At 41.8% G+C, this 14476-nt stretch overlaps 1 protein-coding gene across 3 annotated transcripts in view; it reads right to left on the bottom strand.

Annotated features, from left to right (window-relative positions):
* The window catches only part of LOC137632600 (uncharacterized), a 252824-nt gene that overhangs the window by 129338 nt on the left and 109010 nt on the right, over positions 1-14476 (bottom strand). The window contains exons 1-2 of one of the 3 annotated variants that reach the window (XM_068364641.1): positions 4731-4754; positions 3698-3798 (exon numbers count right to left, since the gene is read on the bottom strand). In XM_068364641.1, coding sequence (XP_068220742.1) covers positions 3698-3705 — 8 coding nt within the window. In that variant the 5' untranslated portion in view covers positions 3706-3798; positions 4731-4754. Of the gene's footprint in view, positions 1-3697; positions 3799-4413; positions 4631-4730; positions 4755-14476 lie in introns of those variants that run through there. The other 2 variants (XM_068364639.1, XM_068364638.1) reach the window with 2 other exon arrangements.

Raw genomic sequence — 14476 nt, 5'->3', positions numbered from 1 at the left:
TTCAAAGGGACAGCGGCCCTAGTGGCTCCCAAGTGGCCCCGAGCAATTGGTACCCCCTGGTCCTGGAGCTGCAGCCCACGCTGATCCCTCTCCCGGGCCCAGTTCTCTCCCAGCAAGTACAGAAGTCGACTGTCTTCGCTTCATCATCGAAAATCAAGGACCTTCACCACATGATTTTCTCTCCCTAGCCGCGAAGAAAAGGTTTGGGATCTCGAAGAAAAGTCTAGACTTCCTCGAGGAATACAAGACCGAATCCACAAGACGGCAATACGAATCATCTTGGAGAAAATGGGTCTCATTCGTCAAGGCAAAAAATCCTACGGAAATCACCATTGATTTCTGCATGTCCTTCTTTATTCACCTTCATGGACAGGGCTTGGCAGCCAATACGATTTCTACTTGCAAATCGGCCTTGACTAGACCACTATTGTATGCCTTCCAGATTGATCTGTCTAGTGACATCTTCAATAAACTGCTGAAAGCATTCGCTCGTCTACGCCCAGCACCCCCACCGAAACCGATCTCCTAGTCTTTGGACAAGGTGCTCCATTTCGCCTCCAACTTGGATAATGATTCATGCCCTCTCAAGGATCTGACTCAGAGAGTTATATTTCTTTTTGCTCTTGCTTCAGGAGCCAGAGTCAGCGTAATAGTGGCATTATCGAGAGAAGAGGGTCATATCCTGTTTACTGACTCAGGAGACCTTACCATCTTCCCGGATCCGACGTTTCTCGCCAAAAACGAATTACCCACCAAAAGATGGGGCCCTTGGAGAATATGCCCCCTGAAAGAAGATGCCTCTCTATGCCCAGTAGAGAGCCTCAAGGTCTATCTTCGCAGAACTTCGGACTTTGGTGGAGGCCAGCTCTTCAAAGGAGAAACATCGGGCAGCGACCTGTCACTGAAACAACTAAGAGCGAAAATCACCTACTTCATTCGCAGAGCGGATCCTGACAGTACACCCGCCGGTCACAATCCTAGAAAAGTTGCATCGTCTCTGAATTTCTTTCAGAGTATGGATTTCGAAAGCCTTAAGAGTTTCACAGGCTGGAAGTCCTCGCGTGTTTTCTTCAAACATTATGCGAAACAAGTGCACGAGGTCAAACATTTTGTGGTAGCCGCAGGTAGTGTTATGAAACCTGCACCTAACTCTGCATAGAAAAGCGAGTTACTTGGGACTCTAACTCTTCGGGTGCCTATGTTGACCCTCGAGTGATACGTAGTGATGTCGAAAACACTTAGTGCTTTTCATATAACTGTTCTTATCCCAGGTGAAATGTCATAGTCGTTACACGAGTGCCGCATGCCTAGAGCATGATGTGTTTTATTTTAAAGACTGACGTTCCTCGAGAACGAGTGCCTACTAATAAATTTGAAATTCTCTTTCAGATTCAAGAGCAAGTCTTTCATTACTATGTACATTATAATTTGTTGTAAATTAACTTTACATTTATTGCAATTCATTTATATTTTCTGCAATTGTGAAATAAAATTCTTATTTTATTACTTGTGCGTCTCAATCCGCTCCTACTTATCCTATGAAATACATGTCTGTCATACTTTTATTATCCCCTTCCTCTTATGGTTGATGAAGATACTAAGGTCTCAACCCTTATTATATATTCACCTGTGCAATGTAATATTCCAATACGAATACTTACTCTCTTCATACCTTAGAGACGAGACACTTCTCCATTAACATACAGTGCCTAACCACCACTTGTCTGCCTTTGAGAATGTTCCTATATGAATGCCAACCATTCAGTCTTGTCTCCAAGTTTATCAGGTTCTTCTAGCAAGGTGAATAGCCCTTCGATAACCACTTTGATCTCGGCATGGCCCGTGGGAACTTCACTGCCAGGGGGGCAGGAAGGTCTCTTCCCTACGGTTCTTCTATTAAGATTACTATGCTACCCTGTTCAAAGCCCTTGGCACTTACTCAAACAGGGGAAAATCTACCACGATACATTGATTCTCTAGTATTCTTCCATCAGGACGCCATGGCTTGAGCCCAAAAAACGGATTTTGAGCGAAGCGAAAAATCTATTTTTGGGTGAGATAGCCATGGCGTCCTGATGGACCCTCCCTGCTACTTCGTCCAGTTTTTCAGGTCCCACCCTGCTCTGCTGTATCATGGCGATCGGCAAGCAACTGGCTTCAGGATGAGGACGGACGTGACGTCATTTAGCAATGGCGCCCGTTTGTTTACGTCTCGAGTACCAAAAGTAGCCACGAACGAGATTAGCTGTGGAACGGCTCCCCAGCTATTCTCCGCCCCTACCCACCGAAGTGTTAACTCTATTTGGGGTGTAGATAGCTATGTGGCGCTTTAATACATGCGTCCCCTGTTGATATACGATGTCTTAAAAGGGAAACCTTTAGGATACTCGCTCCAGAAGTTAGAATTCTGTAATAACCTGTGGTTAAATTCTCTGGGAATATTTAGTAGTGATATACCTAAGGAAGCTACCAAAAAGGAACCTTCCATCAGGACGCCATGGCTATCTCACCCCAAAATAGATTTTTCGCTTCGCTCAAAATCCGTTTTTTATTACACAGTCGTATTTTAAGCTATCGTATTGTAATACAATACAAGCAAGATTTCTTGCTGTTATTATGTATGTGAATGTACGTATAATTATACAGTATATTATGGGTGTTAGTAACTATGCACCTCTGGCACACACAATATTCTCTAAATTACGGTTTTGTAAAATCAGTAAGAATACAAAGTTAGATGCGCAGAGAGAGAGAGAGAGAGAGAGAGAGAGAGAGAGAGAGAGAGAGAGAGAGAGAGAGAGAGAGAGAGAGAGAGAGAGAGAGAGAGTTACAAGGATTCAGGGTGTCTCAAAGACTTTTGAGCCCATCCGCAGTCTTCATTTTCTCTTTGGTAGAGCAACTTAGTTAAGCACTTACAGGGTTCTTATGATCTTGTCTAAGTTATTCTTCAACTCGTTTACCGTGTTATTGCTTCTTACTACATCCGCTGGAAGTCTATTCCAAGTATTTACTATTTTGTATGTAAAAAAGTTGTCATATTGAGTGGTGTTGTATCTTTTCAATTGCAGTTTGTATCCGTTACCTCTAGACTGATTTGTGCTAGGCATGAACAGATTGTACGGATTGTTGTAATCTACATTTGTTATTCCTTTAATAATTTTAAATACCTCTATAAACTGTCCCTTTAGTCGTCGAGTTTGTAGATCGAATAAGTTCACACGTTCCATCCTACGTCAATATCCAGATTGCCTTAGGGTTGGAACTAGTTTGGTGGCCCTAGCTTGTACTGCTTCCAGTCTATCTATAGACTTCTGAGTACTTGGAGACCAGAATTGGACTCTGTATTATGGATGTGGTCTTACTAGTGATGTGTACAGCTGTAGTACAGTGTCTTTGTTTCTGTATTTGAATTGTCTCCTTTTGTAACCTATTAGTTTTTGTGCTTACTTCTAAGCTTTTATGCTCTGTTTGGTGAGCTTCAAATCATTGCTAATAATAATACCAAGATCTTCCCCACACTTTCTACTTCATTAGCCACCAGCAGTGAGTAATCTGATGGTGGGTTACTATAACCTAATTTCCAGAAAACTTTCAATCAATCAATAACCTAATTTATGAGAGAGAGAGAGAGAGAGAGAGAGAGAGAGAGAGAGAGAGAGAGAGAGAGAGAGAGAGAGAGAGAGAGAGAGAGACTTACCTTTCCATTTTGTTGTTGAGTAACTTTCTAAATATGAGAGCATTTACTTCATCGAATCTTTGACGTCACATAGTCCTTGGAATGTGTCTTCAACCAATGACCTAAAAATATAATTTCAGTTAGTGATATTAGACTAGGAAATTATGGAATGATTGCTAATTCTTATAATTTGTGACCATATGTCATTAACAACGTAAAACTTTCAAGTTGAGGACGGAAGAGAATTTTCACTAGAAATACAACTAGGCCTACAGTACAGTAGGCCAATACATAAATTGACTTAGAAATACTGTAGTAGATATTCCCACACTGTACATGATACAATGTTCAAATTCCATTATAGATTTCACTGAGAAATCATTAAACAAAATATCTATATTGGAAGACATTTTCCGTAAAGTATACTTTTCCAGTTACTTCATAAAATTTTGATATTTTTATTTTTCATTTAATTAAAAATGAAATTTTTCCTTTGACTTTCCTTAATTTACTTTGGTTGACATGGTTATTTTATCCAGTCATCTCTATAAAAGAAAAAAATAGCGATTTAAATTCCATGTACATTTTATATTATGAAATTTGAGGACTTTCATCAAACAATGTTTTTATGATCATCTTTCGTGTATTACAGCATGGGAATGGTTTATTGTATATAAATGAAATCTTTACAAGAGTACCAAACAAAAATTAAAGTGTATTATTGAAATATCACATACAGAAAATGTAGTTGGAGCCAAATAAGTGCTTTTGCTAGTCATCTTGATGATTTTTATAGGAGAGTGCTTAGTACTTGTAAGTATTTAGGGGTTATCGTGACTACCTGTGTCACTGCCTTAGAAGAGAAATAAGACATTATAAGGTAAAATATATTGACACAAAGAAAGGAGACTTTGCTTTTAGATTTCAAATAGGTTAAAATTTAGTTAAGTAAAGATTTTGTTACACCGCAGAGGCCGAACTTCTACAAGAAAAAAATAAAAATCAAGTGTTTAGAAAAAATAAAAAAGATCGTCTACTGACGAAATATAATTACACTTGAATCTTGGTATCAAGACACTGATTTTCTCACACAGCACAAGCTCTGGACGACGTTCGGTTATTTCCGGAGAAGTTTTATAGGCAATCTCGTTTCCATATATGGCCATGTGCACGTTACCCAACGTAATTTTACTAAGGTATTTCTGCTTTGAAAGACATCAGGCCATTGCAAATTCTTATAAATCAAAAGTCTCAACTTGGGTACCTTTGCTCTGAAATATGTGGAGCCATTAGAAATTTTCATTTATCAAAAGGCTCAACTTTGGTACCTCTGTTCTGAAAGATGTGGAGTCACTGAAATTCTCTTAATTCAAGAGTCATAACTTGGGTACCTCTGCTGTAAAAGATGTTGTCATTGAAAACTCTCATAAATCAAAAGGCTTAACTTGGGTAAATCTGCTCTGAAGGATGTGGAGCCATTGCAAATTCTCATAAATCAAAAGGATTAATTTGGGTAAATCTGCTCTGAAGGATGTGGAGCCATTGCAAATTCTCATAAATCAAAAGGATAATTTGGGTAAATCTGCTCTGAAGGATGTAGAGCCATTGTAAATTCTCATAAATCAAAAGGATTAATTTGGGTAAATCTGCTCTGAAGGATGTGGAGCCATTGCAAATCCTCATAAATCAAAAGGACTAACTTGGGAAAATCTGCTCTGAAGGATGTGGAGCCACTGCAAATTCTCATAAATCAAAAGGCTTTATTTGGGTACCTCTGCTCGTAAAGATGTGGAGCCATAGACAATTCTCATAATTCACTACATAACTGGGATACCACTGCTTCGAAAAATATGGGATCATTGAAAAGTCTCTTAAATCAAGGGGCTTAATTTGGATACCTTTGCTCTGAATGATGGAGGTTTAACTTGGATACCTTTGCTCTGAATGATGGTGGCCCATTGAAAAATTTCATGAAACAAAATGCTCAACTTGAGTACCTCTGCTTTTCAAGACGTGGAGCCAATGAAAATTCTCTCAAATAAACAGATTTTGAGCGAAGCGAAAATTCTATTTTTGGGTGAGATGGCCATGTCGTCCTGATGGAAGTTCCTTAAAGTAGCTTCCTAAGGGATATATGTACTACAGTGATTTTCCCAGAGAAATTTACCTTTAGGTATCCAAAATTCTAACTCATGGCGCGAATATCCTTAAAATTTCTCCAAAGGATATCGCATAATATCAGCGGACGCATTCTTGACACGCCTCCCTAGCAATCTGCACCCCAAACAGTGTTTTGGCTTCGAGGAGGATGTGGCAAAAGGGAGCCGTCCAAAGGCTCTTCCCGCTCTCGTAATACTATTGGGAATACAACAGCACCATTCCCACGACAGCGGGCATTCCTTGTAGCATTCAGCGTGGTGTTACAGATACAGTACCACGGGAGGGATACTGTGAAGATCTTTTCTTTTAGAAGAGATGGGTGGGTCCATCAGGACGACATGGCCATCTCACCCAAAAATAGATTTTTCGCTTCGCTCAAAATCCGTTTTTTGGGCTCAAGCTATGTCGTCGTGATGGAAGCATACCAGAGCATTAGTGTATCTGTGGATTTTTAATCAGTGCCTTAACCTTATAGCAACCTTTTCTATGGTCATGGGGACCACATGAGACAAGGGACGTTACCGTTATTCGTCACCATCACTAATCATAAACAATGTTAGTGCTTCCTGCCTCCTACAGGGAAGACTCATTCTAGACAGTAGAAAAGGGATCTTGAGGTTAACATACATAGTATGACCAAACATAAGTACACACTGAATATACAAATAGTCTCATAGTTGTATATTTGCTAAAATAACATCAGTGTCTCTTATATCTATTATTTGATGCATACAAATATATGAGGGATACTTACTTTGGTAAGTTGAAGAACTCTGGCATGTATACATACAATTGTCTGGCGAAGGTGAACGCACTACATTCTAATTGACATTTATTATTAATAAATGACTAAAAGATGTTCGGTAAAACAAATGTAGTATGACAATGGGATTATACCTGTAACAAGTACAGAGATTATATTTCCTTCTTGAAGGAAGAAAGGATGAGTGCCACTCTCAGACTGAAGAAAATTATAAAACAATTTCTCTTCATAATTCCTGTACTGGTTACTTCTATCTGCACTGTGTACTTCGTACACCGGCACTAGTGCTATCTGTATAATTCCACACTGGGATTTTGAACAGAGCCAGTGTTATCATGGTAACACTTAATTAAAAGAAGTAACACCTAAGAAGGGTGACCTCTTCTCCCTTTAATTGACAGTCCCAGTCAATTACCTGTTCATCGTAGAATTAGACGGCAGGTTAAATATTCTACCTGGCGTCACCACATATTGCTTCAGATCATGGATTTGTCTGGCATAGTGTATGGAGAACACTCTGGATGACTCTCATCCGTTACATGTGCGAGGACATGTGAGGTCCCAAACCAAAAACTGTTTACTACAGTAATTAGGGGGCCGGTTTTAATACACTACCTGCCGCCACTACAAAGTGTTTCAGTTCATGCACTTGTTTTGCATAGTGTTTGTAAAACACTCTGGATGATTTCCATCCAGTGTATGAATGAAGGCGCTCAAAGTCCATATACTGAAAGAAGTTCAGTGATGAACCAATCTTTCTCGGATCATGACCTGCGGGAGTACTGTCCGGATCCGCTCTACGAATAAAGTAGGTGAGCTTCGCCCTTAGTTGTTTTAAGGATAAATTTGATCCAGAAGTTTCTCCTTTAAAGAGCTGTCCTCCCTTGAAGTCTGAAGTTCTACGAAGATAGACCTTTAGACACTCTACAAGACATAGAGACATCTTCCTTCGGAGGGCAGATTCTCCAGGGACCCTACCTCTTAGTGGGTAGCACGTTTTTAGCGAGAAAGGATGGATCAGGAAATAGATTCAGTTCTCCCACTTCCGTAAACTGAATGTGACCCTCATCTCTGGATAGGGCTACTATTTCACTAACTCTAGCCCCGGAGGCGATAGCGAACAGAAAAATAACCTTTTGGGTTAGATCCTTAAGAGAACAATCTTCATTGTTCATAGATGAAGCATAATATAAGACCTTGTCCAAAGACCAAGAGATGGGCTTTGGTGGTACCGCAGGCTTAAGCCTAGCACATGCCTTCGGAATCTTATTAAAGATTTCATTCGCCAGATCCACTTGAAAGGCATATAGGAGAGGCCTAGTCAAGGCTGACTTGCATGTATTTATCGTATTGGCCGCCAGACCTTGGCTATGAAGGTGGACAAAGAAGGACAGACAGAAGTTCATTGAAATTTCTTTCGGTCCTTTTGCTTTGAAAAAAACAGAACCCACTTTTTCCAGGAAGACTCATATTGTCTTCTAGTTGACTTGACCTTGTATTCTTCTATGAATTCTATATTGCCTTTTGAGATCCCAAACCTTTTTCTAACCACTAGAGCGAGAAAATCATGAAATGAAGGGTTTGGGTTCTCTGTGATAAAACAAAGGCAGTTAATTTCTGAATCTTTGGAAATATACCTAGGGTCAGAGCTAGGACCAGCCTCATCTAGTCTATCAGCCCCACTAGAGGATCCTCGTATGGGGCTATATAGCGAGGTAGTTTCTTGAAGACGCTCGTGATGAAGAGGTCGAATTGTAGTTCCGGAACTTGTTCCCATCTGGGAGGGAATGTCTGCGCCCATGGACCATTCCAACTCTATCGCTTTGTATCGAAATAGAGTATCCGTCACATCGTGGATCAGTTGTAAATGGACTGCTGGTAGGTGCCGTACCTTTAAGAGAGGGATGGGTAACTTCACCAAGACTGAATGAGACGTTCGAATGTGACGTCTTATTATCGCTTCGGTGTCCCAGATCAGTCGTAGGGAGCCTGACCTGTGTGGAGGGGGCTTCCCCACCCATGAAAGGACCAGCAGAGTCTTGGGACTTTCGTGCTCTAATTTCTATTAGAGAAGCAATTAAAGAGGGACTGATCTCAGTCTTTTTTTATCTCTTCAAGTGTTTGATGGGCGTTTTCTCCAAGCTCTTAACGCATCTTTCCGGTGTGCCCTTAGCACCAGGTCTGTCACTATAGCGAACTGGGGAAAGTTTAACGCTTTTCCCCGTTGGCGTTTTGGAATTCTGACTGAATACCTGAGTCTCTTGACAGACCTCAAGAGCTCCTTTTATATTTCCAAAGGAGAGGAGAGTTGATGTGACTGAGGGCTTCGATGGTTTTTTAAACATAGAAACCCCTGAGATGGAGAAAGTCGAGACTTCTAGTGACTGAGGGCTTCGATGATTTTTTAAACATAGAAACCCCTGAGCTGGAGAAAGTCGAGACTTCTAGAAGCCTTTCTTGCATCCGTGATGTCCCAGGAACCGGGTCATCTCTTTGAATGCACATTGGCCGGACGCTTCGGGTGCTGCCCACTCCAGCCTCTTGATCAGGTATATCAATACCTGAACTATTTCTAGGCTTGAATTTGATGTGACTAAGTTCGTTAATCCTTTGAAGATACTTAGAACTGTGAGTCCGACACGTATCTTCCTTAGGATGAATGTTACTCTCTGTAACATGAATTCTAGATAGGAGAAAGGGGGGTGGTTGACAGGAAGGTTCCGAAGGACACCTTTCAGGTCTGACAAGACTACGAACACCCTTAATTGGAACAAGGTCCATATGCTCAGAAGGATTAACATTCAGAACTTGCTGTTTTTTATGAACTTGTTGAGTGGCGACAAGTTCAGAATGGCTCATTGATATCTTGAGTCCTTCTCGTGAACACAAAGCAGCCTTCCCTGGAACTCGATGAGGTAAAGTTTTCTTACTACCTGTATGCTCGCTCTATAGCTCTCAATTATACTCCTCCAGGAGGGTTTTGAACAGTAGGAGAAGCTAAGGAAATGATGGTAGGGACATTTCTGTTTCCCATCAATGGCTCATCTTGAATAGGCTTTGGCCCGAAGGATCGAAGGTCCTGCGATCCTGAGGAAAAGTTCCTCCTAGCCGAAGCGTCTTTATGCTTCGAGTAGTCAGTAGGCTTAGACTTTTGACCATCTGCCTGTAGCATCGTGGTCACTGGAATAGTGGGATGTTGTTGAGCAGCCCGGATATTTTCAGCATTTCCAATCTTCTTTTTAGGTTGGGGACCCACAACCACAGAAGATTTTCTCTTTGAAGGAATGCTCCATTTTTGGAGAAGACCTATGTTCTCCATGGTGGCGTTCTTAATTACTTCCTTAGTGACCTCGTGTGGGAAGAGGTCTTTACCCCAGATGTTGGAAGATATTAGCTTCCTTGTTTCGTGTTTTACTGTTGCATCAGCGAACACAAACTCTACATGCTCTCCTAGCCTTCATAAAGGCGTAAAGGTCCTTCACCAAGATAGCCATATGCATTTTGGCTATGACCATGAGCATGTCTGGGGTACTCAGTAGGTTGAACACAACTCTATGTAGTTTTGTAGAGAAAGGGATGTCGCAAGTCTCTCCTTTGACCTCTGTTCATTACACAAGAGCAACTCAGACAATTCAGGGAGACATACCTTGAATTGTTGACTTGCGACGTCCTTGTCTAAATTTCCTACTGAAAATGTCACATGGCCTTCCTACCAACCCTTTTCCTGTCCGGGAAAAGCTGGTGACAAAGGCTTGCACTCATCAAGTGTGGGACATGGCTTACCCGCCTCTACCGCTTTGGCAACAGAAGTAAATGCCTTCCCCATAAAGGGAATGAGAGTGAAGTAGGAGCAAGAAAGGAAGGGTGTCCGTTATTCAATGAGAATACCTTCGACTCTGAATAACCTGCCATTCTTAGACTACCTGAAAGGATAGTCTGTGCCTTATCATGGTCGAGAATCAAGACCTCCTTTGGTTCCGTTCCTTTTCTTGACTTTGGTTCGTACTTTAGTCGAACCCAACAATTGGGGAAAGCATCAAAGCTTGGCCAAAATTGAATTTTGTCCAAAGGAACAGCACCTATTTTCTCTGAGATGCAGAGATTGCCATTTGAAATCGGCATCTGCTCCGCGAACCTCCAGGGATTGGTTATGGAGCATGTTGGTAGGTCTTGATTCATGGGTTGTTTGACAGACCCCTGGGAAGCGACAAGAGAAACTTTACGAGGATCTATCTTGCATTTTACTTCCTGCTTTTCGTTTTGTCTACGAAAACTCTCTATTTGATTCTTCAGTTGGATACATAATTTTACCACATTACCTAAATTAGGGGTAGAAGACGAAGATGTCGACATCGATGGCTCTAAAGCCGGCAAAGGCGTAGGAAATTCAGACGCAACATTTTCCTCTTCTACCTTGGGGCATTTCTTGCCCTTAATCCTAAAGCTTTACTGGCCGTCAGGGGATGTAGTTAGCTCCTGAGGCACTACTGTTTCCTCACTTGCTTCTGGAAATAGTAGCTTATGCATCCCATCATTAGGTAGGAAAGGTCCCGGAGAGATCTTTTGAAAGCCTCTCACCCAATTGCGTTATTTATATTGAGCTGTATCCCTAGTCTCTGTAGACTTGGGATTTTCAAAACCTTTGGACATTAATGTCCGACATATATTGCAAACCTGTGGGTTCCAATAATGTAGGGATCCGGAAATAATATTGCAGGGGGCATGAAACCTGCAAGTATAATGACCGTAAAAATACTTACTCTTGGCCTTGCAGAGGACTGCAGCACAAGGTATCTGGTGTTCCTCCTGTAAAGAAAGGAAAACCAAATGAGTATACAATGGATTATCTCCTTGACAATCAACATGCAAATGTCCTTTACAATAGAGTAGCTTAGGATAGTAAGCTATAAAGGGATAGTAGGAGATACATACTTATGTACCCCTGTGAGCAAATGCTGTTGACTCCCCTCAGTATTAACTACATGGAGACTTCTCTATAGAGTAACTCCAAGTAGAAGGACTCTTACCCCTAGGGGTGGTAGGGAAGTATCAAATCACTGTCCCAAATTAATGTTATTACTGTGGGGTCAGGATGACTGATTCTCGATCAGAATATTGAAGAAAACTATTCATTCAATATATAAACGGTACCAGCAGAATGCTCGTACAAGGGTACCCAAGCTATGTCAGAAATACTACTGTATCATGGTACTGTAGTTTTCTGAATGCAGTAAGTCTATAGTGCAATTTACTGGCTACTGTACATCATGTATTGTAGTCTAGTCATTATGCTGCCTTCATAGTACCATATGACAGTATGGTCCATCTAGCATGAGGCTAGCTGGACTAGGGAAATAAAGACACATATTTGCATATCCCACTCAGCCTATTTGCTGTAGTCTTCCTACTATATTAAAATATAGAGTTTCCTGATCAGGGAGACTCAAGGAAGAAGGCTCCACCCTTTAAGGGTTAGGAGTGTATTACTCCTGCCTTGAAGTGTTTAACATTGTAGGGCAATCCTAATACTGATTTCTAATCAGGATATTGAAGAAATCATATTCATTCAATATAGGATTGGGCTCAGCAAATGCCTGTGTTGGATATCCAAAATATATTGGAAATAACTACTAGTATAAACTATATAGTAGTTTTCTATCTGCAGTATATTCTATACTGCAGATATACTGGCTGCCTGTATAATATATACAGTAGTTTGGCCGGCATAGCTAGGTCTTGCCGGCATACCCGGCATGCTAGCTAGAGAGAGAGAGAGAGAGAGAGAGAGAGAGAGAGAGAGAGAGAGAGAGAGAGAGAGAGAGAGAGAGAGAGAGAGAGAGAGATAGCAAGGAAAAAAGGCTACTCCTTACTGTGAATGTATACAGTAATTAAGGATGTAAAAGTCTAATATGACTGCCTTTTTCCAGAAAGAAGGTTCTAATAGAAGGGGAGAATATACCATTCAGGCTTCCATGCAGCTACAGTACTGTTGCCGATAAGGTACCGCCGATACACTGCCGGCCGGCAAGTCCAGCAGTACCAGTACAGTCGGCGTGCTGCCAACTGAGTCAGCACTATCTGTGCCAGCCTGGCCGGCAGTACCCCAGCAACAGGACCTGTAGCAGCAGTCCAAGAGAGGACTGAAGAACCTTGGGAACAGAAGGGACTTCCCTCTCACGGCCATCATGGTCGTCGGCAGCCAGATGGCTGCCGGATAGGCCGGCAGTTGCCGACAGATGATGTGGTTGGCGGCAGTATGCTCTGCCATCGGCCAAAGACATGACTAGAGAGGGAGTCTGGCTGGCTCCGGCAACCTACCAGCAAAGGTAAGGTTGCAAGATGCCGGCCTAAAGAAAAACAATGGCTCAGCCATCAAATGTGGACAGAGAGGTAGGGAACAGGGTCCTGTAACGAGTGTGAAAGGAACTGGCAAAAATTGTCAGTCCTACCAGCTGTAAAAGAAACTGTTTCGGTATCGGCAGAATCCCAGGGGAAAGGAGAGACTCAGTTCTCCATCCCAAAGATTGCCGACACAGTTAAAGGATGGCGGCACTGCCGCCTCCTCTCAACAAAGAAGAAACAGAATTCCAGTGCCACATATCCTAGGCTAAAGAAAATTACTCTTCAACCCAGAGAACTGTGGCATAGGACTAGTCTTTTAGTCGCAAGGAGAAGATGGTATCCTACCATAACTTTAAGTGCGGCTAATGAGGGCTAACCTCCATTGCCGGCCAGGTGGCCACCTGGCCGGCAGGGGAATGTTGGTATCCTACAACCCATTCGCCCTGCCGGCAGGTCACCAACATAAGACTAAATACTCTGAGATTCTGACTAAATCCCAAAACCTGATGGTATACCACAACCAACGGTTAAGGGAAGAGGCAGGACAAACCCTAAGTTAGCCATGTCTGAATAAAATTCAAGGCACGGCTATTAGGGTTGTAGCCTGAGGCTACACTCAGAGGGAAAGAGATTACCCTTAAGTCTCCGATGAGACATGTAATGTTTCATAATATTCTAGGAGGTATCAGTCTCCACTGAATGAAAACAATACACGAGGGTAACCGGGGAAAGTCTGAACGTATAGTAAAACGTCTAGGTAAGGTTACCTAGGCTATACGAGATCTCGGTTACCGAAATCACCGAAACTCTAACTATACAATTGACAGAGAAAAGGGGGGAAACAAAAATTATGCACATTATCGAAACTTTACAAGAATAATTGCCTAAATAGCTAAATAATTAAAATAATTAAATAAAGCTATTAAAAACTGGAGGTCGTTCTGCTATCTAAATAACACATGCCTAACGAATGACGGCGCCATGGCGCCTCCAGTAACTGGCCTAGCTCATAAACACAATAAAATACTCTAATTTCATTGTGAAACAGGAGCTAAAATATACTCATAGTAAAGACCCGATACTCAACTTTCCAGAGGCGGAAGAAGATGGAGAAAGCATAATAATAATCCTGTAGAACGATCGAAAAGTTAGATCACCAGGAAATATCACCGAGCGAGATCGCTACAAAAAAAGGAATGCCCGCCGTCGTGGGAATGGCGCTGTTGTATTCCCAATAGTATTAGGAGAGCGGGGAGAGCTTTTGGACAGCTCCCTTTTGCCACATCCCCCTCGAAGCCAAAACGCTGTTTGGGGTGCAGATTGCTATGGAGGCGTGTCAAGAATGCGTCCGCTGATATTATGCGATATCCTTTGGAGAAATTTTAAGGATATTCGCGCCAGGAGTTAGAATTCTGGATACCTAAAGGTAAAATTCTCTGGGAATATCACTGTAGTACATATATCCCTTAGGAAGCTACTTTAACGAACTTCCATCACGACGACATGGCTTGAGCCCAAAAAAGTTTTTACACTGA

This window comes from Palaemon carinicauda, chromosome 41 (genome assembly GCF_036898095.1).
Source record: "Palaemon carinicauda isolate YSFRI2023 chromosome 41, ASM3689809v2, whole genome shotgun sequence".
NCBI lineage: Eukaryota > Metazoa > Arthropoda > Malacostraca > Decapoda > Palaemonidae > Palaemon > Palaemon carinicauda.
This window is presented reverse-complemented; position numbering and strand designations above follow the sequence as displayed.